This window comes from Orycteropus afer, unplaced genomic scaffold (genome assembly GCF_000298275.1).
Source record: "Orycteropus afer afer isolate SDZICR_OR568_19922 unplaced genomic scaffold, OryAfe1.0 scaffold00020, whole genome shotgun sequence".
Taxonomy (NCBI): Eukaryota; Metazoa; Chordata; class Mammalia; order Tubulidentata; family Orycteropodidae; genus Orycteropus; species Orycteropus afer.
In genome coordinates, this window is record NW_006921607.1 from 9,172,373 (window position 1) to 9,194,749 (window position 22,377).

Here is a 22,377-nt window from a genome sequence, read left to right on the forward strand (position 1 = left end):
TTTGATACCATGTCTGGAACAGCTGAAGCCACCAGTGGCACTACTTCATTTAGGCCTCAGTAGCCTGCTGTCAGTCTCCAGGAGCCATCTGCTTTTTTCACCAGCCATATAGGGCTTTCTTCATCCTGTGATTTATAGTTTTCTTCCCAAGTTTAGAACAGTCCGTTCTATCTTGTAGTTGTCTTGACTTCCCTACCATCTAAAGGGAATTTGTTGGCATCGATGCCCTCAGCTTTTAGCATGTGTTTAATCAAAGCAGTGATTTGAGCAGAGAAGATGGAGGGTGTAGACCATCATGGGATGCTTGATGTTGAAGAGAGGAGAGATGGGAGCATGGGTTTGAGGGAGGGCATTCTGTAGAGACCTGAACATGTCCTGCTACTGATGGGGAGGAGAGATTGCAGGCATAGTGTGGGGAGAGAGGCTGGTTTGTGAAGAATAGTTTCTGACTGTTGGAGGCTAAGGAGCCTCCTAGTTAGGAAGCTAAGGATGGCATCTAGGTAAGAGCTGGCAAGGTGGATGGCAGAGCATTGGCTGTGAAAGAGGGAGAGAGGGGTATTCTCTGGGTTATTTGAGAGGGAGGCAACTTAGATGTGAGGAGGCGTGTGACATGGCTGGACAGTGTATTACTATGACCTTTGATAGTGATAAACAATAGGAAAACATGGAAGAAGTCAGCTTCTCAAACATTCTTCAGCCACAAAATCAGATGATGCTATTTATTGAGGAACAAAGAGACAAGAAAATCTTGGAAAACAAGGAAAGCAAGGATGCCCGCTACAAACAGACCTGTGGGATTTGTGAATATGGATGAAGGAGACCTGGTAACATGATGTCTGGAGGGGCTGTATCTCTTATGATAAGATTCTGCCATCAGTAAGAGAGAAGCCCAGTGTTGCAGTGGCTTAAGCAGACCAGAAGTTAATTCTCTTGTGAAAGTCTAGAGGAAGGAAGTCCAGGGCTCCAGGGGTGGCTCTGTTCTATAAGGTTCTTAGAGGCCCAGGATTTTTTCAGGTTTTTACTCCTCAATCTCTATGATGTGGTCCTTGTCCTCATGGTCTGGGATGATGGCTTGAGTTCCTACCATCATATTCTTGTTCCAGGAAGCAGGATAGAGGTTGGGACAAAGAAAAGGGTCATGTACCATGCAGCTTTTAAGACAACTTCCCAGAAGCTGCCATATTACCCTCTACTGACACCCACTGGCCAGAACTTAGAAACCCTAGCTGCAGTAATGTGTCATCTTTATTCTGGGGCCATGTTTCCAGCCAAAAATCTTGCATTCTATTATAATGGAAATAAGAGAGAATGTATATTGGGCCAGCCATCTTTGCCATGGGAGCCTTACAGTGGGACTGGCTTGTAAGGGTGAGGTCTGAGCAGGGTACTGGGCCTGCCTTCCAATGAGACTGCATTTCTTTTTCTAGGGATGGACAATCAGACTGTTCTGGCTGTCCAGTCATTGTTGGATGGCCAAGGAGCAGTTCCCGATCCCACAGGCCAGAGCGTCAATGCGCCTCCTGCCATCCAGCCATTAGGTGAGTATTATGGATTGAGTTGTGTCCTCTAAAATATGTGTTGTAAATCGTGATTGGGATACCTATGGTTATAATCTCATTTGGGAATGGGCTTTCTTTCTTAGGATAATGAGGCAGTATTAGGTAGGGTGTGTGTTCTGGTCACCTAGTACTGCTCTGACAAGAATATACCACAAATGGGATGGCTTAAACAAACAGGAGTTTATTCTTACAGTTTGAAGGGTTTAAGTCCAAGTTCAAAGTGCCAAGCTCTAGGGGCTAGCTGAAAGCCCTTCAGCCTTGGGCTTCAGCTCTGCCTCCAGCTCCCAGCCCACGGAAGCTAGAGGGTTTTCTTCATTCAGACAGCTGCTGGCTGCTGAGGCTGCCAAGCCCAAGGTTGACAAGTGAAAAGGCACAGTGCCAATGTTACCAAACCACATGGCAGGCCATTAATTCAAGTCCATTGTAAGTCCCAAGGTCGGCAGAGCATGGCAGACTGCTGAGCAATGACACAGCTACATGCAGGATTCAAGTGTGCCATATGCTAGAGACCGATCCCCACAACTTTTGGTTGTATACAGGAGGAAGCAGGCCACATCACTAAGGCAGCTACTCAGCTGCTCACTGTGGAGTCCACCATGGAGCTGATTACCAGTCTCATCATGGGGAATACTACACCCAGCTGCCCAGCCACTCAACCAGGCCCAGCCAACTTGACACACAAACTTAACTACTATAGTGTGTCTTAACTCAGTCTCTCTCTTTCTTATTTAACTTTTATTGTGGTGAAAATATACACAATGAGACATTCACCAACAACTTCTACATTTATAAATCAGGGACATAGATTACATTTTTCATGTTGTGCCACCATTATTGCTATCCTTTTCCAAAATATCCTGCTACCTATCAGCATAAACCCAATGCCCCCCAAACAAAAGCTTCCCCTTTCCCCCTCCCTCCTACTCCTGATAACCACTAATAATCTTTGGTTTGTGTGTGTGTATGTGTGTGTGTGTGTGTGTGTGTATAGTTGTTGTTGTTGTTTGCCATTGAGTCGGCCCCGACTCATAGCGACCCCTCCTTGGGTTTCCGAGGCAGTATCACTACGGAAGTAGGATCGCCCAACCTTCCTTCCAAGGAGTGGCTGGTGGGTTTGAACCGCCAGCCTTCTGGTGAGCAGTCAAGTGCCTTAGGCACTATGCTACCAGAGCTCTCTCTCTCTCTCTCTATATATATATATACACACAATTATAAATAAATAAATAAATTTGTATATATTTATGTATATAGGAGCTCTGGTAGCGTAGTGCCTAAGGCATTTGACTGCTCACCAGAAGGCTGATGGTTCAAACCCACCAGCCACTCCTCAGAAGAAAGGTTGGGTGATCTACTTCTGTAGTGATACTGCCTCAGAAACCCAAGGAGGGGTCACTATGAGTCGGATCTGACTCAACGGCAGTGAGTTTGGTTTTTTTGGATTTATATATATATATATAGGAGCTCTGGTAGCATAGTGGCTAAGACACTTGCCTGCTAACCAGACGGCTGGCGGTTCAAACCCACCAGCCACTCCTCGGAAGGAAGGTTGGGCAATCCTACTTCCGTAGTGATACTGCCTCGGAAACCCAAGGAGGGGTCACTATGAGTCGGGTCCGACTCGACAGCACATAACAACAACAACAACAACAACATATATATGTATGTAGGTAGGTATGCGTTTTTTTTCAACCTGTCTAGCAATTTTCCCTCCCTGCCCCTCCCATCCCTGGTAACCAACAAAGAAAGTTTCCTTCTATGTATAAACCTTTCCTTGACTTTTCACAATAGTGAACTAACACAATATTTGTGTTTGCCCTTCTGTGATATTTAAGTCAGTCTCTTTTGAGATTAAAAAAAGAGCAGATTTCATTTGGGGATTGAAATCAATGTCATGAAACAAAATGTGTATGAACTGTTATATGGAAAATGAATTTGCGTTGTGAACTTCCACCTAAATCACAATTTTTAAAAAAAGGGCTGATTGAACAAGCAACCAAAAAAAAAAAAAAAAAAAGCAGCAAATGAGGGAAGGTAGAAGCCATGCCACGTGAGGTCTCCATGGAACCAAGAGACAGGAGCTGAAAAGAGACAAGGACCTTCCCCCAGAGTTGACAGGGAAAGAGAAAGCTTTCCCCTAGAACTGGCATCCTGAATTTGGACTTCACATCTCCTAAACTGTGAGAATGAATTTGTTTGTTGAAGCCATCCACTTGTGGTATTTCTGTTGAAGCAGCAGTAGCGAACTGAGACAGTGCGTATCTGCTCAGGTTCAACAGCAAGAAGGATGAGCTTCCCCACGAGGAGCAAGTGGGGCTCAAGGCAGGGCTGTAGGCGTGAACTGCCCACTCTGGTACCGAGAATGGCCTCTGGTGTCTGATCCTTTTCCCCTTCCTCCCAGACTGGATGGTGAGGCTCACACCATTCTTTCCTTGCTTAGCTCTGAGGACACCCTCTCTGGATGAGAGGGTGAATATAAAGAGATGGGATTATGACACAGGGAATAACTGGGAGCCCCAATGCCTGTTACCGCTTGCACCTTTGATCTGGAAGTCATTTCACAGCCTCTCTATGGAAGGAACAGTCTGGGCATGAATCTCTCCAATTTATAGACCAGGTGCCTGAGATGTGGAGGGTCAAGGACTTCTTGTGTGCGTGTGTGTGTGCACGTGTGCGTGTGTGCTTCGGGTGCAAATTTACAAAGCAGATTTGTTTGCATTCAGCAATTCATGCACATTTTATTTCACAGCCTGGATTCCAATCCCCAAACAAGGAAAACTCCCCTCCCTGTGACTATGCCTTCCCTGTGCCCTCTTATCTATGCATTCCTGTCTGTCAGCTTTCCCTGTATGTGAATGCTACCCCTCTGGTGTCTCATAGTTGATTGGTTTAATTGGTCTAAGGGGTGTATCTCCTTAGGGTAGGTGGGTGCATCTCCCTGGGGAGGGGGTTCTGCATGTAGATCTTTCTGCTGTTGGGGTATCAGGGACTTCTTTCTAGCCCCATGTGAATCTATGTGTCATTTATTCATTCCACAAACATTTTTGAGTGGTCCCTGGGAACCATGCGGGGAACAGAAAGATATATGCCCAGGTTTAAATCTTTGTTCCCATAGTTCCTGCACCTTGGGAAAGTGAGTTAACTTCTCTGTGCCTCAGTTTCCTCATCTGTGAAATAGGGCTTATATTATTTGCCTCCTAAGGTTCTTGTGAGGGTATTTAGGATTTGGTTTCAGCTGTTGTAATCAAGAAATATATAACAGTGGTTTGTATGGGATTGAACTTTATTTCTCTGTCACATGAAAATTAACGTGCATGCAGGTTAGATATGGTGACATGCAGACCCTTTCTTTCTTGTGGCTCTACTGCCTTCAACATGGGATGGTTGCTCCAGCTCCCACTTTCATTTCCTCATTCCAGCCAACAACATGAAGGGGAGGAAGAGGGAACTAGAAGGCATGCCTTGTGGTAGTTAAGGTTGTGTGTCAATTTGTCTGGGCCATGGTTTTGAGAGGCTGGGCAGCTGGATGTAGTTATTCCCCGTGATGAGACTGGATAATCAGCTCCATGGTGGAATCTGCTGTGAGCAGCTGAGTAGCTGCCTTCAGGGTGTGGCCTTGCTTCTAGTATGGAAGGAGAAGTTTTGAGCACAGTCTCCAGCTTTTTGGCACAGCTGGGTCCTCCCTTTGGTTGAGTCTTCGTCTGTAGTGACCTGCTGTATTGCCTGACAGTTTGGGGAGGGTGTCTGACCTTGAACCGTTAGCCTGCCGTGTGCCTGTTGATCTTGGGACTGTGCCGTTTTACTTGTCGCTCTTGGGTTCTTCAGCCTCAGCGGCCAGCAGTTGCATGAGTCAGAAAAAGCTTCCAGCTCCAGTGGGCCTGGAACAGGAGGCAGAGCTGAAGCCCAAGGGTGAGGGGCCTTCACCCAGCCTCTAGAGCTGGCACTTTGAACTCGGACTTCTAGCCTCGTAAACCGTAAGAGAATAAATCCTTGTTTGTTAAGCCGTCCATTTGCAATATTTCTGTTCTAGCAGCACTAGAGAACCCAAACACGCCCCTTCCTTTTAACAGGAAGTTGCATAGGCAATGTGGTTCTTCTCTTGACCCGTTGGTCAGAACTCAGAAGCCTGGGAAAGGTAGTCTTTAGCTAGGCAGCTATGTTTTCCAATAAAATGTGTAATACTGTATAAGGAGAGGTGCTCTCTGGTAGTGCAGTTGCTTAAGCACTCAACTACTAACTACTAACTGGTGGTTTGAACTTACCAGCCACTCATGGGACAAAGATGTGACAGTCTGCTTTTGTAAAGGTTACAGCCTTGGAAACCCTATGGGGCAGTTCTGCTTTTTTCTATAAGACCACTGTGATTCAGAATTGACTCAATGGCAATGGTTTTTTTTTTTTAATGTAAGAAGAAGTCGCTTTGGTGGCACAATGGTTAAATGCTCAGCTGCTAACCAGAAGGGTGGTGGCTTGAACCCACCACCTGCTCCACAGGAGAAAGATGTGGTAGCCTGCTTCCATAAAGATTTACAGCTTTGGGAGCTCTATGGGGCAGTGCTGCTCTATCGGATAGGTTACTGTGAGTCGGAATCAGTTCGTGGCAATGGGTGGGTGTATAAAAAGGGAAGGGGCTCTGGTGGCACAGCAGTTAAATGCTCAGCTGCTGACTGAAAAGTTGGTGGTTCAAGGGGCTTTGTGGGAGAAAGCCCTGGGGATGTGCCCTTGTGAAGATTACAGCCTGGAAAGCCCTAAGGGGGGGGCAGTTCTGCTCCATCACGTGGGGTTGCTGTGACTCAGGGTCTACTCGATGGCATCCAGTGACAACATGTAAGAGGGAGAGATACTGAGGAGTAACATGCCAGGAGCTTGACACAGTGCATGGCCCACAGTAGGCTCTCAACAATGAATGGTATTCACTGTAGTTAATCATTCATTTCGTTTTTTATTCATTCAACAACCATCCATTGAAGACTCCCAGTGTACCCAGAAGATAATCATAGTTATGCAAGTAAATAAGACGTATTTCCTTCCCTTAGAGGACTCACAGGAGCTCTGGTGGCATAGTGCCTAAGGCATTTGACTGCTAACCAGAAGACTGGAGGTTCAAACCCACCAGCCACTCCTCAGAGGAAAGTTGGGCAATCTACTTCCATAGTGATACCGTCTCAGAAACCCAAGGAGAGGTCGCTATGAGTCAGATCTGACTCGATGGCAGTGACAGTGAGTGAGGGGATTCACAGTCTGGTGGTGATGAGAAAACTGTGATGTTGGAAGTGGGCTCAGAACAAGGAACTGTGGCCACTGGCTTTGGGAAGGTGATATCTGAGTCAAGCGTAGCAAATTGAGTTATATTGAGAGAGGCATCTTGGCAGGGGAAAACAGTGAGTGCAAAGGCATGAAGGAGGGTGATGACGTGGCTCATCTGGGGACTGATGAGAATTCTGAATTTCTCAACTTGAAGTCAACCCACTTTACAATTTCCTGATGTCTAGTCTGACAGAAGCTCTGGTGGTGTAGTGCCTAAGGCATTTGACTGCTAACCAGAAGGTTGGTGGTTCAAACCCACCAGCCACTCCTCAGAAGGAATACTGGGCAATCTACTTCTGTAGAGATACTGCCTTAGAAACCCAAGGAAGGGTCACTGTGAGTTGGAATTGACTGGATGGTGTGACTTTAGTTTTTTTGGTTTAGTCATTTGAAGCGTAGATACACATGGCTCAATATTCTTGTAGGTGTCTGTTGTTTTGAAAGCTCCTAGGAAGCACAAAGTTGACCCTTGACACATGCGTGTTGAATCATAAGATGCCATTCAGATTTGCCTTCTTCATGGGTCCAGCTGCAGATCTCTTCCCATTTCTCTCTGCTCTGCATCCTGACTTATTCTTGCTTTTTTTTTTTTTTTCTCATTTTTCCCTCTCCTGCTGTGGCCTCTTCCTGCCTCCACTCTGCGGTGTGACCTCTAGATGATGAGGATGTCTTTCTCTGCGGGAAATGTAAGAAGCAATTCAACTCACTGCCAGCATTTATGACCCACAAGCGTGAACAGTGCCAAGGGAATGCCCCGCCCTTGGCCACGGTCTCACTGGCCACCAATAGCATCTACACCCCTTCAGCAGCACCCACAGCGGTTCAACAGGCCCCACCTCCTACCAATCGCCAGGTATTCATCTCTTTGTTTATTCATTCCTTCATTCACTCAGCAAGTCTTTTTTGGGCACTTACTATGTGCCAGACGCTGTACTGGGCACTGGGGGTACAACAGAGACAAGACAGACCAAGTCACTACCTGTATGGAGTTGGGTGAGATAGATAGTAGAGAACAAAGGTATAACTATATTCTTTTTGCAGGTTGTTAAGTGCAAGTGGATAGGGGATGCTAACATAGGGGTGGCAGGTTTTGCCATTTTGTATATGGTGTTTGGGGAAGGATTCTGTGAAGAGGTGACATTTAAGTAGAGAAGTAAGGAGGTGAGTGAATGGGTCATGCAGCCAATTTGGGGAAGAATGTTCCAGGTAGAGGGATCAGTAAGTACAAAGGCCCTTGACTAGGAGTGTGCTGGGTTTATTCAAGGAACGGCAAGGAAGTCAAAGTAGCTGGAGCTTGCACAGGGAGACAACTCAGGGGGCGGGGGCAGGACTGCATGGGAAGAAAGGACACAGGGAAGAGTAACTACAGGGAGGAAGTGGGAAGAGAGCCATTACATTGTGGGGAATTGCAGTCAATGTCATGAAACAAAATGTGTATGAACTGCTGTATACAAAGTGAATTCGCTCTGTAAACTTTCACCCAAATCATAATTTTTTTTTAAAAAAAAGGGGGTGGCTGGAGCTGAGTGAGTCGGATGGTGGGAGGTACTGAGTAGGTCAGAGAGGCAACCAAGGAGCTTGATGGATCGTGTAGGCTGTGGGCCATGAGTGAGATAGGAGCCATTGGAAGTTTTGAGCAGATGTGGGACATGGTCTGGTTTACATTTTAACCAGGCCACTCCAGCTGCTGCTTGGAGAGTAGATTTATCTATTCTCTGTTAGGGAGGTTGTTGCTGCAGGCAATGGGTGATGGTGGCTTAACCAGCGAGTGGTAATGGAGGTTGTGAGAAGGGGTGAGATTTTGAAGACGGAGACAACAGGGTTGTGCTTGGATTGGTTGTGGGTGTGACATAAAGAGGAGGCAAGAGTGACTGCAGAAATGGAGTTGCCATTAACTGAAATGGAGAAAACTATGGGGAGAAGATTTTGGAGGGACATCAGGAGTTCAGCTAGACAAGTTGGGTTTGAGATGCCCTTGGACCTCTAAGTGGAGTGGCAAAGACACAAGTCTGGAGGTCAGAGGAGAGGCCAGGCTGGAGGTATCTGGAGATACTTCCAAAGTGCTTAATCAGGAACACAGTTCTATAGCAAAGACACCATGAGTGGGGGGCTTTTAGTGGGTTAGAGAATCTCCCTTATAAAGGAGGCTGAGCATATCGTGGGATGCCAGGTGAGGGTGCCATGTTTCTCCCTGGCTTCCTTTTCTGTGCTTACTCTTTTTATACGTTGTCTTCATCCATTTTGTAGACATAATTCCTTCTATCAAAATGAAAGCATTCACCACTAGAACCTATAGAACATGTAGACTGACATCTTCTAGCTAAAGCCCAGGCATTCGCTTCTTATTTTGGATGTATTTTTTTCCCTTGGTGCACAATCCAGAAGTGTGGCTCCTGGGTCAAATAATAAGACTTTCTCTCTGTCTTCTGGCATGGCCCACTTTCTACAGGACAAGCCAGTTTGTACTGCCTGTTGGCATTAGCTGTTTTAAAATACATAGCTTGATCTGTTCTCTCTGTTTTGTTCAAAATTATAAAAGTAATTTGGGCTCATTATGAACAATGTGGAACAAAACTCAAAATCATTAAAAAAAAAAAAAAAGATGTGTGTGGGGGACCAGGTTTGCTGGTCTGATAGAGCCTGGTGGAACCCCTGAGGCTATGGCCCCTAGCTGTCCTTCAGGTCTGGAAATGAACCCACTCCTGTGGCTTCCAGCCAAACAAAAGACAGGCATATGAGCTGAGTATTTACTTAAGGTAGATACACTCCTTGAAGAGATCAATCATGGGAGAATAGAAGGGCTGTGTATGCACAGGGAGACAGCTCAGGGGGCAGGAGTGCATGGAGGGAAGGACACAGGGAAGAGATAACTATGGGGAGGAAAGGGAAAGAGAAGCTGTTACATTGTAGGGAATTGTAGTCAATGTCATGAAACAAAATGTGTATGAACTGCTGTATGGAAAATGAATTTGCTCTGTAAACTTCTACCTAAATCATAATAAAAAATTAAAAAGAATATCATGATTTTTCTCATTCTTTGGTTATACGTTTTATTAGCAGGAAATATCCCCCCCCCCCCTTTTTTTCCCAGTACAAGGAGAAAAGGAAATCCTTCCAGTTTTGGGCATCGGAATCACTTGGCTTTTATTATTATTATTATTTTAAGTAATATCTTATGGAGTTTTTGGTGAAAGTTTGCACAATTAGGGAATAACTTTAGATTGCAAATAAATGGTTACTGACAAGCATAAAGCCCCTGAGTTGTTATTTGAGTAGACACAATGTGACTTCCCATTTTTCATCTCAGCCTCATGCACAGGACATCATAAAAATGTAAAGGAGCCAGAATCTATAGTGGCTGTCTTGGCTCTAACCTGGGCATTTCCCAACCTGCCCAGGCTGCCTAGGACATCCCGTTTCTGAAGAGGGCCTCTGAGTTCTCAAGCTTAGTTGCTGCTGCCCCCAGAGTTCCCACAGAGACAGGTGACCTAGGAAGATGCCAAGGGTCTATCAATAAAGAAAAACAAAACGTCCTTTACATCTGCTGAGAGGAGCAGGCACTGCATGTTGGTAACTTTCTTTTGAAGCCTGCCTTTCATCCTCACAGACTGAGAGCAATATTATTATTTTTATTATTGCTTTGTTCATTTGCAAGTAATAACGTTTCCCTTCTCCTTTTAAAAAGTTAGAATGTTACAAATAAAGGTACAGTTGACACTCTTCCTCTCCCCTGCCCCCAAGTAACTGTTGAGAGGTTTCCTTCTTGACCTTTTAAGATATTTTCACATACATTTTTAAGTTGCCACAGGAGTAATATAGTATTGCTGTTTTAGAGGGAGTGACTGTGTATCACAAATGGTTAAGCACTCGGCTACTAACTGAAACGTTGGGGGTTCAAACCCACGCAGAGGCACCTTGGAAGAAAGGCCTGGCAATCTACTTCTGAAAGACCACAGGCATTGAAAATCCTATGGAGCATCGTTCTACTCTAACATAACATGTGGTTGCCATGAGTTAGCAAAAACTTGATGACAAGCATTTATATATATATGTATATATTTAGAGTTTTAAAACATAATATGTAATCTGCATATTACTATGTGACTTGTTTTTTCATGTAATACTTTTTACTTGCTGTATAGTATTCCAATTGCCCTTTGTAAGTCCATTCCTCTGTTGATGGACGCTGACGTTATATCCAGTTATATATAGTTATGTCTACTATTGTAATCAAGATTATGCAGAGTACTCCCTTTCCTGGGCTCCTGTGGACATCTTTGAGTGTGAGTGTGAGTGTGCTCTGGGATGGCTATCAGGAAGCATGATTGCTGGCTAGGTCATAGGCTATGTGTCTACCAGGAGGTGAGATTTATTCCCCTCATTTGGTAGATTAGGAGATGGAGGCTCAGAAAGGTGGTGTGACTTGCCCAGGATCACAGAGCAGGGAGCAGCAGAGGTGGGAATGGAACTCAGGTCTGTGGTCAAGAACCCAGATGTTTTGCATCATGCCCTCTGCTTCCTTACAGGGCTACAGACATGTCTTCTGTCTCTCTCTCTCGCTGTCCAGATCTCCACGTACATCACAGTACCCCCATCCCCGCTGATCCAGACCCTGGTGCAGGGCAACATCTTGGTGAGTGATGACGTGCTCCTGTCCGCCATGTCAGCTTTCACATCCCTGGACCAGCCCATGCCGCAGGGCCCCCCGCCTGTACAGGTAAGGAGGGAGTGGGCTTCTCACAGGATCTGATTCCAGGCCTGACTATTGACTCCCGTGGTTTGAGAATCTTACAGAAAGAAGGCAGCTTGGCCTGGCCTATCCCACACGGTGGGAGACTGTCAGCTTTCCCTTGGGCTAGCTGTGCTGGGAGTGGGGAAGCTGCCATATTCAGGAAAGGACCCAGAACTTGACTTAGGGGTTTCACAACCATAGTCCAGCTGTTGTGTGTGTGTGGTAAATAGATACATAACAAAACATTTGCTGTTTCTGCTGTTTCCAATTGTACAGCTCAGGGGTAGTAATTATGCTCACCATATTCAGCCACCACCCTCATCCATTCTCAGATGTTTCCATAATACGGTCCAGCTGTTTTGACTATTTTTATTCTTCACAAAACATGGTTGGTCCATGTCCATTAGAAGATATACAGAATAAAAGTAAAAAAAAAAAAATTTAAATCGTTCATAATTTGGAAACTAACAAGTTATGGCAACTCACTACAATACGTAATTCTTGGCTGGATCTCAGCTCAGGGAAAAAAACACCACAAAGCTGAATATTTTAAATAATAGTATTGTATCAAAAGGAACCCTGGTGGCGATGGTGAAGCGCCCAGCTGTTAACCAAAAGGTTGGCGGTTCGAATCCGCCTAGCTGCTCTGCAAGAGAAAGACCTGGTGCTCTGCTTTCATGAAGATTACAGCCTAGGAAACTCTATGGGGCATTTCTGCTCTGTCACATGGCATTCCTGTGAGCCCAGATTGGTTTCTTGGCACCTAATAACAATAGCAACACAGTTCTGTATCAATATTAAATTTCCTGAGGATGATCACTGTGTTATGGTTATGTAGGAGAATATACTTGTTCTTAGGCTACAGATACTGAATAGAGTATTGAGAAACAAATGGTATGACATTTGTAACTGACTGTCAAGTGGCTCGGAGACTCTATCTATCTATGTGTATGCATGCATATAACTATATATATGTGTATGTATGTATGCATGTATGTGTGTGTGCATATATGTATGCATACATATGCACATGCATGTGCACACACACAGAAAGCAGATGTAGCAAATGGTAATAATTGGTGAACTAGGTGAAGTGTGAAGGGTGTTCAGTGTACTCTTACAGACTTTCTGTGGGTTGGAAATTTTTCAAACTAAAAGTTGGGGAAATAAATAAATAGATCACCTATACTCCCACAAAGGAGCCCTGGTGGCATAGTGGTTAAATGCTCAGCTGTTAACCAAAAGGCTGGTGGTTTGAAACTACTAGATGTCCATGGGAGAAAGACGTGGCTGTCTATTTCCAAAAAGATTCACAGCCTTGGACACCCTGTGGGACAGCTCTCTTCTGTCCTCTAGGATCACTATGAGTCAGAATCGACTCGATGGCATTGGGTTTTATACACTCCCTTCACCCAGAGAAAACACTACCAAAATTTTGGTGTATCACTTTCCTGCCCTTTGAATATAGATAGAGGTATAAACAGCTTTTCATATAAATATATTTACAATATGCATATCTACATAAATGGGACATGTTATATGTATTGTTCTGAACCTCTTTTTTTTTTAACAATTTCTACATGTACAATTCAGTGACATTGATTATTTTCTTTTGAGTTATATAGCCATTCTCATCCTCTTTTTATGAGTTGTTCCTTGTCCATTAACAGAAACTCATTGTCTCCTAAAATTCCTATCTAATCTTTTGAGTTGCTGTTATCAATTTTATCCCATATAGATAGTTCTTAAAAGAGCGCAGTGCTCAGAGCAGACCTTTTCTGCTAGTTAAGCTAAACGTTGTTCCGTTTTAAGAAGACTTCAGGGGATATTTTGCATTTAAGGTTTAAAGATTATCTCAGGGTAATAGTTTCAGGGGTTTATCCAGCCTCCATGGTTCCAGAAAGTCTAGAGTTCATGAGAATGGAAATTCTGTTTTACATTTCCCCCCTTTTGATCAGGATTGTGATTGTTATGTGGACTCTTTGATCAAAATGTTCTGTATATGGTAGCCAGGCACCATATTGTTCATGGAGGCAGTTAGCCGTACGTCCCATCCTCCTCCTATTCCTGACTCTCCTTCTTCCTCTGTTGTTCTAGGTGAATAGAGACCAATTATTGTGCCTTGGATGGCTGTTTGCAAGCTTTTATGACTATACAGTGAACTAGGTGGTATAGAACAGAAGCACTAAACATATTATTAGGCCAATTAACTGGGATGTCCTATGAACCATGACCCTAGACCTCCAAACCAAGGAACCAAATCCCTTGAGGTGCTTGGTTGGACATAAGCAGCCTCAGTAGTTAATTTTTGTTGTTCTTGTTGCATACTTATCTTTGCCTTTCATTTAATGTCATTCTCTGTCTATGGCTGTAAACTCTATATCAGCATTTCCTAAAATGTTCCTTGAAACAGTGGCTCTTTGGGTTTTCCAGCAGACTGAGGTCCACTGGTCGAACCTGCACAGGGTGGAGGCAGTCTACTCCCCTCTTGCTCTGTCCTGGGTGTTTCCCACAGCACAGAAATACTTTTATTTTTCAACACAGACCTATCCCCAAACATGTTTGACTGTGGAATCTCTTCCCCAAGGAACAGCAATTAATAATAATTTATTTACAAGATACTTGACTGCTAACCAGAAGGCTGGCGGTTCAAACCCACCAGCCACTCCTTGGAAGGAAGATGGGGCAATCTACTTCCATAGTGATACTGCCTCGGAAACCCAAGGAGGGGTCGCTATGAGTTGGGTTCGACTCGACGGCACATAACAACAACAACAACAACAACAGCAGTCAATATCATCATTTAAACAATTCCAAAGAAAAAAGCCTCATCAGATGGGGTCTGGAGGAATCCAGGCACAGGTTTCCAGAGTCCTGTCTCCACAAGACACATTTCTTCCTCCAGTAGCGGAGGGCAGCGACATGGTCTCAGTGTTTATGCCCAGTTAAGCCTGCTTAAGACTCAAAGTCCAGAGTTTTTATTGAGGATGTGGGTGACCAGCCTCATGACCAAAATTCCATACTCAGAAAGGAAGGAGGTATTCAGTGTAAATCACACTGTGTGTACAAACAATGTAGGCTAGAAGGTATAGTATGGTTCAGTGCCACGTGTGGGTAAAACCACCTTATCAATGCTGGCAATGTACCATAAGCCAAGCTCTCAGATGCCAGTCAAGGGCCAGTCCTGCAAGCAGGCCCTTCTGAAGATAGCAGTGGCAGGCCTGCTATGTTAACTCTTTACTGGACAGGCTGGGCCATTTCTGCCAACTTCTGTGAAGAAAAGAGATGATGGCACCAGGCTGGTGCCTCCTTGGAATCCTCCCATGATTTTGTTTCTATGTCCCCGCTCAGCCCCATCCTTTGAGCTGTCTGATGAACATGTTCTCCCACGTGTCCCTGATAAACAAGAGAGCTGGTATCAAGAGGCTGTGCTCATTTTCTCTTCATTTCGATTTCAGAGCAGCCTGAACATGCATCCTCCGCCCAGCTACCTTAGCCAGCCTCCGCCACCTCCTCCACCCCCTCCGCCACTGCCCCCACCCCCACCTCCCCAGCCCCCGCCGCCTCCACCCCAGAGCCTGGGCCCCCCTGGGCGTCCCAACCCTGGTGGGAATGGCGTGGTAGAGGTGTACAGTGCCGCTGCACCCCTGGCTGGGACCGGAACGGTGGAGATCCAGGCATTGGGGATGCAGCCCTACCCACCCCTGGAGGTGAGCAGAGGCTGGGGTGGGGAGGAGGGAGGACAGTCATGAACATCATGGGTCACCTTGACCTTTCCTGAACACCTACTGTGTGTTGGGGATACTGTGGGAAGTAAAACCAGACCCAATCCTCACAACAACCCTAGGAGAGAGGGTACTCTGGTTAGCTCCATTTTACAGATGAGGAAACTAAGAGAAGTTCAAAGATTTGCCCATGGTCACTTGGCTGGTAAGTGGCCATGATGAATTGAACCCAAGCGGCCTGGCCCAAAGCTGTATCTGGCCTATTGGCTTCATGAAGTTCTGAGGAGTCTTGGGGATGATTGTGGTGACCCAGCCAGGTGGAGAGGTTAGGATGGTGGGTGTAGGTGGGGAGTGGTTGAGATCAGCCAGGGCCACAGAGAGGGGTCCTTCTGGCTGGGACTCTTCTCCGCCCCTTCCCAGGGCTCTTTCCCTGACTGCACTGTCCTTCTAGGTGCCAAACCACTGTGTGGAGGCTCCAGTATATGCCACCCCCCCGGTGTACAGCCCAGGCAAACAGGGATTCAAACCGAAAGGACCAAACCCGGCTGCCCCCATGACCAGTGCCGCTGGGGGAACGGTGACCACCTTCAACTCTCCACCAACGCTGAAGACCCGACGGGCCAAAAGTGGCAGTGGGCTCCCAGAAGGTGAGCCCCCAGCCCTCCACGGACATCCTTCCTCAGCATCACCCTGTTCACAGGGTGCTTAGGTTTAGTCTTTCCTTTTATGGTGGTTAGGAATAAGTTTGACTGCATATCATGGAAAGTCCAAAACAACAGTGACTTCAAAAATAGAATGTTGTTTTCTCCTGGGTGAAACAAGGCAAGAGGCAGTCTGGGTGTGACTGTATGGTCACCAAGCACCCATGTTTCTTCTTTCTTTCTGCATCTCCATCCCTAGTGCATGGCTTCTCGTATCAGAGTGCCTCATTGTCTAAGACGGCTGCAGGAGCTCCAGTCATCAATTGCGTGTTCCAGGCAGTAAGAAGGAGGAAAAGCAGGAGCTGCGTTAGCTCTCTGCAGAAATTCTGAATGATACTTTTGCTTGCATCACATTGGTCAGAACTTAGTCACATGGCCATACTGAGCTGCAAAGGAAACTGGGAAAGGTCTCTGTTAGCCAAGAACACTGATGTTCCTATTAAGTAGGGGGTTTGTGAAGAAGGAAGAAAAAGAGAGTAGATACTGAGAAGGCGAGCAGCAGTGTCTGCCACCACTTTGGAGATGCTAAGTATGAAGGTGAAAGGGAGGGAAACAAAATTTTTCAGGGGCTTTCCAGTCAACTGATTTCCTTAGTTCCTTCCTTGTTGCCAGACATTAGGGATCCAGTATCTCAGTCCATGATTTCTCTGCCCTCATGTTATTCACAGTTTAGTGAGAAAGACAGGCAGGGAATAAATTAACATTTATGACTTGTGAAACTGTGGTGAGAAGGAGATGAAGAGGGTGATGTGACTGAGAATAGGGAGCCCTGGTGACACAGTGGTTAAAGCGCTCAGCTGCTAACTGAAAGGTTGGCTGTTCTAACCCACCAACCGGTCTGCAGGAGAAAGATGTGGCAGTCTGCTTCTGTAAAGATTTACAGCCTCGGAAACCCTACAAGGGCAGTTCTACTCTGATAGGTCACTATTGGTTGGAATCGACTTGATGGCAGTGGATGGGTAATTGAGAATAAATGTGGGTAGTTAGGGAAAGGAAGTTACTGAGATAGAAAAGACCTCTCTGAGGATGAGAAGAAAGCAGAGTTATGGATACCTGAGGGACAAGCATTCCAAGCAAGGGGAACAGCATGTGCAAAGGTCCTGAGGTACAGCTGTGCTTAGAATCTTCTAAGGATTAGCAAGGAGTCCACTGCAGCTGGATGGAGGGAATTGAGGAGGTTGGCAGGAAGCCCAGGATGCGGAGCCCTGTGGGTCATAGCAGGTAGGATTTTATCCTGGGCAGAGGGGAGCCTTTGAGAGCTGTGTCCTGCTCTCCTAGCTAGAGCATGTCCAGAGGGGTTTCCCTCCCCCGGCACTGTGAGAGACTCCCCAGTACCTCTTTCCTTGCTTGTCCAGGGATGTAGACCTCCTGGTGGGAGGGGCTCTCTGGCTTCATGTCCAAGGCGTAGAGTGCCTACAGGCTGCCCCTGGCTCCTGTGCCCCCAACCTCACTGTTTCTCTCCTCCCATCTTTTTCAGCTGCGGGGAAGCCAAAGGCTCAGAAACTCAAGTGCTCATACTGTGACAAGTCATTCACCAAAAACTTTGACCTGCAGCAGCATATCCGAAGGTACCCAGCCATGGTGGGGCAGGTGGCCCTTAGGAAGCCCTGGCTAGGGGGCCCTGTGCAATGGAAGCTAGGCTCTCTTCTTGTCTCCCAGTCTGGGTGGTGGCCAAGTACCATCTGTCTTGTCACAGTTTTCAGGCCTCTGGTCCAGACCAGGATGGTTTTCCCTCTTCACTCAGGAGCATGGGAAGGCTCTGTGAAAGTTACAGGGGCTGCCCACTCTGATGGGGTAGGTCACAGCAGTGGGAGATGCAATTTGCTTGAACTGGTAGAGGCTTTGCAAGCATGAGAGAAATGCCTCGTTCATCGCCTCTGCAGAAAGGGCTGTCCTTCAAGCTCTCTGCTCAGTGCAGGACTAACCATGCCACCTCTTGCCACCAGAATATGTGAGGAGCTCTTCTGGGCCTCAGATTTTCCATCTGTAAAATGGATGGATGAACTCGTTCAGTGTTTCATAGAGTGAGAGTCAGTGGTACATGGGATGATTTTATTTTATTTATTTATTTTTAAACTTTTATTGTGATTTGGGTGAAAGTTTACAGAGCAAATTCATTTTCCATACAGCAATTCATATCCATTTTGTTTCATGACATGGCTTGCCATTCCCCACTGTATAACAGCTCTCTTCCCACTTCCTCCCCGTAGTTACCTCTTCCCTGTGTCCTTCCCTCCCATGCACTGCCACCCCCTACCCCACGTTGTCTTCCTGTGCAAACACTGTCCTTCTGTTCTCTCACGACTGATCGCTCCAAGGAGTGTATCTACCGCATAAATGTTCACCCCATATGCCTATCTGTTCTTTGGCTGGAAGCCACAGGAGTGATTTCAGTTCCAAACCTGAAGGGTAACTAGGGGCCATAGTCTCAGGGCTCTTACCAGGCTTTATCTCCCTAGTCTTCTTTTTTTATGATTTTGAGGGGTTTTTTTGTATGTGTGATTTGGGTGAAAGTTTACAGAGCAAATTCACTTACAGAGCAGTTCACATACTTTGTCTCATGATATTGATTACAATTTACCACAATGCAACAGCTCTCCTCCCACTTCCTCCCCATAGTTACCTCTTCCCTGTGTCCTTCCCTCCATGTACTCCTGCCCCTGAGCTGTCTCCCTGTACATACACAGCCCTTCTATTCTCCCATTACTGTTCTCTCCAAGAAGTGTATCTACCTAGTGTAAATGTTTAGCTCATGTGCCTGTGTTTTGTTTGGAAGCAGCCACAGCAGTGGATTCAATTCCAGACCTGAAGGGCAGCTAGTGGCCATAGTTTCAGTGGTTCTACCAGGCTCTATCAGACCAGCAAACCTGATCCTTTTTTTATTTTTTTTCCAAATGATTTTGAGTTTTGTCCCACATTGCTCTGCCACTCTATCCAGGATCTCCTACACCAATCGCCCTTCAAGTGATTGACAGTGGTAGCTGGGCACCATCTAGTTCTTCTAGTCTCATGGTAATAAAGGCTGAGGATCACATGGTGTACCAGTCCCTTGGGCTAATTGTTTCCATGTACTTTTGGTTTGCTTCATTCTTCTTTGTTCTGGATGAGGAGAGACCCATCGTTGCAACTCGATGGCCACTTGCAAGCTTTTAAGACCCCAGTCACTACTCACCAGAGTAGGATGTAGAACAATGTCTTAGTGCAGTATGTTATGCCAATTGCGCTTGGTGTCTCCTGCGACCATGGTCCCAGGCCCACAGGTCCAATTACTCACTCCCTCCAGGTAGCTGGCTGTGGCCAAGAAGCCACCATAACCTTGTCCCTTGTCAGCTCTACCATACACCCAGGCATTTTTATAGCACATATAAATATGTGTATAGACACATTGTCTGCCAATCCTATACATGATCATGAGCACACTCATGGGATGATCTTAGGTAGTTTATGGATACAGTGCTAAAAATTTCTAAGCGATAGTGAGAAATTGATTCCCTTTCCAATTTCTTTCCATCCTTAGAGAATCAATATGGTGCTAGTCTATCTAACACCTCTCACTTGATAGTCTCCTTTTATAACAAAGAAAGAGAGAACTCCAACCTCAGATGCCACTGTGACAGGCAATGGTTTCTCTGCAGACTGGGATTTTCAACCTTGGCATTATTGACATTTTCAGTTAGATGATTCTATGCTATGGGGGCTGTTCTGTGCATTGTAAGATGTTTAGCACATCCCTGGCCTCTATCCACTAGATGCCATGAGAACCTCCCCTCCTCCCTGCCTTAACTATGACAACCAAAATTATCTCCAGACATTTCCAAATGTCTCCAGGACACAAAACCAACACTAGTTACAACCGCTGGCCTCGATTAGTGCTGCCCAATAGAATTTTCTGCAATGATAGGAATGCTTAAGTCTTGTGCCGTCCACTATGGTATCTACCAATTGTATTTAGCTGTTGAGCACTTACGTTATAGCTAGTGTGACTAAGAAGTGGAGTTTTTCATTTTATTTAACTTAAAAAATGTAAATTTAAATAGTGACGTGTGACTTGTGTCTACCATATTGAACAGTGAAGCTATAGATCTTATTAACTTTCTTTTATCGTTATTGTGTTTGTTTTTTAGTTACTTTGTGTCTATGACAATAGATTGTCTATATACAACAATAGTGAGAAGCTTCTTTTTAAAGTTATTGTAAGTTTTCAAAACCTTTAAAGAAAAGTGAGTTGATTTGAGGAAAAATATTAAATAATGATACATGTGTTATGTTGTATCAGCTGAAATGTATTCTCCCACAAATAACCTAAATCCCCATTGAAATGGGTTTGAACACTTAGGAACTGTATTATTTTATAGTAGGAGATGATCACAGGCCTGGTTGATTCAGCAGCTCAGCAATGCCATCAAGAACATTCCCCACCATTATGTTGAGTGACATGGGCCAATCACAGAAGGACAGATATTGTATTCATCCATTATTGTAAAAAGTCAAGGAAAGGTTTATATATGGAAGGAAATTTTCTCTGTTGGTTACCAGCGGTGGAGGGGAGGGGAAGGAACACTGTTAGAGAGTTAGATACAGGTATTGATTTGGGGGAAGAGAAGGGCAACGTACCAAATGTGAGTGATCAACACGGTGGTATTGAGGAAGAGGAAGACATAAATAGAGAGGGACAGGGAAGGTACAGACAACAAAGACGAACCCTTTTGCACATATAGTACTGCATTGTCAGTGATGGCAAACATTGACATACGGGTGGATAGATGCGTGGATAAGCTGAGCAATTAGGTATGTCTATACAGGGGGGAGTGTGCCTGTGACCATGTATAGGGTTGGCAGACAGTGTTTCTACAAGTATATTGGAATGTTCTGTAAGAATTCCCAAGTATATAGTAGAGCTGACAAGGGACAAGTTTGTAGTCACTTCTTGGCTACAGCCTGCTACCCAGAGGAAGCGAGTAGTTGAACCTGTGGGCTCAGGGCCATAGTCTCAGGACATGAAGCTCAATTGGCATAACGTACACACAAAACATTGTTCCACATCCTACTTTGGTGAGTAGCAACTGGGATCTTAAAAGCTTGCAAGCAGCCATCTGGATGCAATGATGGGTCTCCTCTCGTCCAGAGCAAAGAAGAATAAAGAAAACCAAAGATGCATGGAAACAAGTAGTCCAAGTCACTGGTACACCATGTGATCCTCAGCCTGTACAATTATGAGACCAGAAGAACTAGATGGTACCCGGCTACCACTGTCAACCACTCAGAGGGGGATTTATGGACAGGAGATCCTGGACAGAGTGGGAGAACAATGTGGAACAAAACTCAAAATTATAAAAAGACAGCTTGGGGGCAGGAGTGCATGGGAGGGAAGGACACAGGGAAGAGGTAGCTATGGGGAGGAAGTGGGAAGGGAGCTGTTGCATTGTGGGAAATTGCAGTCAGTGTCATGAGACAAAGTGAATGTGAGCTGCTGTATGCAGGGTGAATTTGCTCTGTAAACTTTCACTCAAATCACAATAAAAATTAAAAAAAAGAAAAAAGCATTCCTCAGCATGAGGACTTGTGTTCATAGTATCAGGATGTTGCCTGCAGCATCTGGCTGCTCTGTCTTGGCCTTCCTGGTAGCTGTGAGCACCTGAACGGAAGCCACATCTCTCTCTCTGTAAGAGCGTGCTGACAAACCTTTTCTCTCACAGCCACACCGGTGAGAAGCCATTCCAATGCATTGCATGTGGCCGTGCCTTTGCCCAGAAGTCTAATGTCAAGAAACACATGCAGACCCACAAGGTGTGGCCCCCAGGGCGCAGCGGTGGCACTGTGTCTCGGAACTCTGTGACCGTGCAGGTCATGGCCCTGAACCCCAACAGGCAGGAGAACGAGGAAAGCACAGGTGGGTGGAGATGGGGAATGCCACCTTCCTCACATCTCTCCCTGCAGCCTCACAGGTTTTGTTGCTAGCTGTGTGCCCTTGGGCATCCTCCTTAACCTCTCTGGGCTTCATTTTGCTTATATGTGAAATAAGGCATAGGACAAAAGGAGGGACAACAAATATACTGTACGTGTGGCATTACTCTAATCTGTACCATGGCAGAAATCATTCATCGGCCACCTGTCTTTTCTGCTGAGCCTGGATTCCCACCTTGAAATTTATTTCAGTCACTATCAGTGGATCAGGATTTGAAACCTATTTGACCTCTGTGGACAGATGGTCTCTCAGGCCGTTAATACTTTGTGTGATTCTCATTTGAGCCATCACTTGTCCTTGAATGAATGGTCCTGTCCTTGACATTGGTTTAGTCCTCTCCTACATGGGGGAGGACTTTATTAGGTCTAGAGAAGTATTGTCCAAGAAATAT

General features: G+C 45.6%; 1 protein-coding gene across 1 annotated transcript in view; it reads left to right on the forward strand.

Moving 5' to 3' along the window:
• Positions 1–1,429: 1,429 nt before the first annotated feature.
• Positions 1,430–22,377, forward strand: part of ZNF341 (zinc finger protein 341) — a 45,892-nt gene continuing 24,944 nt past the window's right edge. The window contains exons 1-7 of the mRNA XM_007934729.2: positions 1,430–1,538; positions 7,520–7,716; positions 11,431–11,580; positions 15,054–15,305; positions 15,772–15,967; positions 17,499–17,589; positions 21,718–21,911. Of these exons, the coding sequence (XP_007932920.2) occupies positions 1,430–1,538; positions 7,520–7,716; positions 11,431–11,580; positions 15,054–15,305; positions 15,772–15,967; positions 17,499–17,589; positions 21,718–21,911 (1,189 nt within the window). The remainder of the gene's footprint in view (positions 1,539–7,519; positions 7,717–11,430; positions 11,581–15,053; positions 15,306–15,771; positions 15,968–17,498; positions 17,590–21,717; positions 21,912–22,377) is intronic.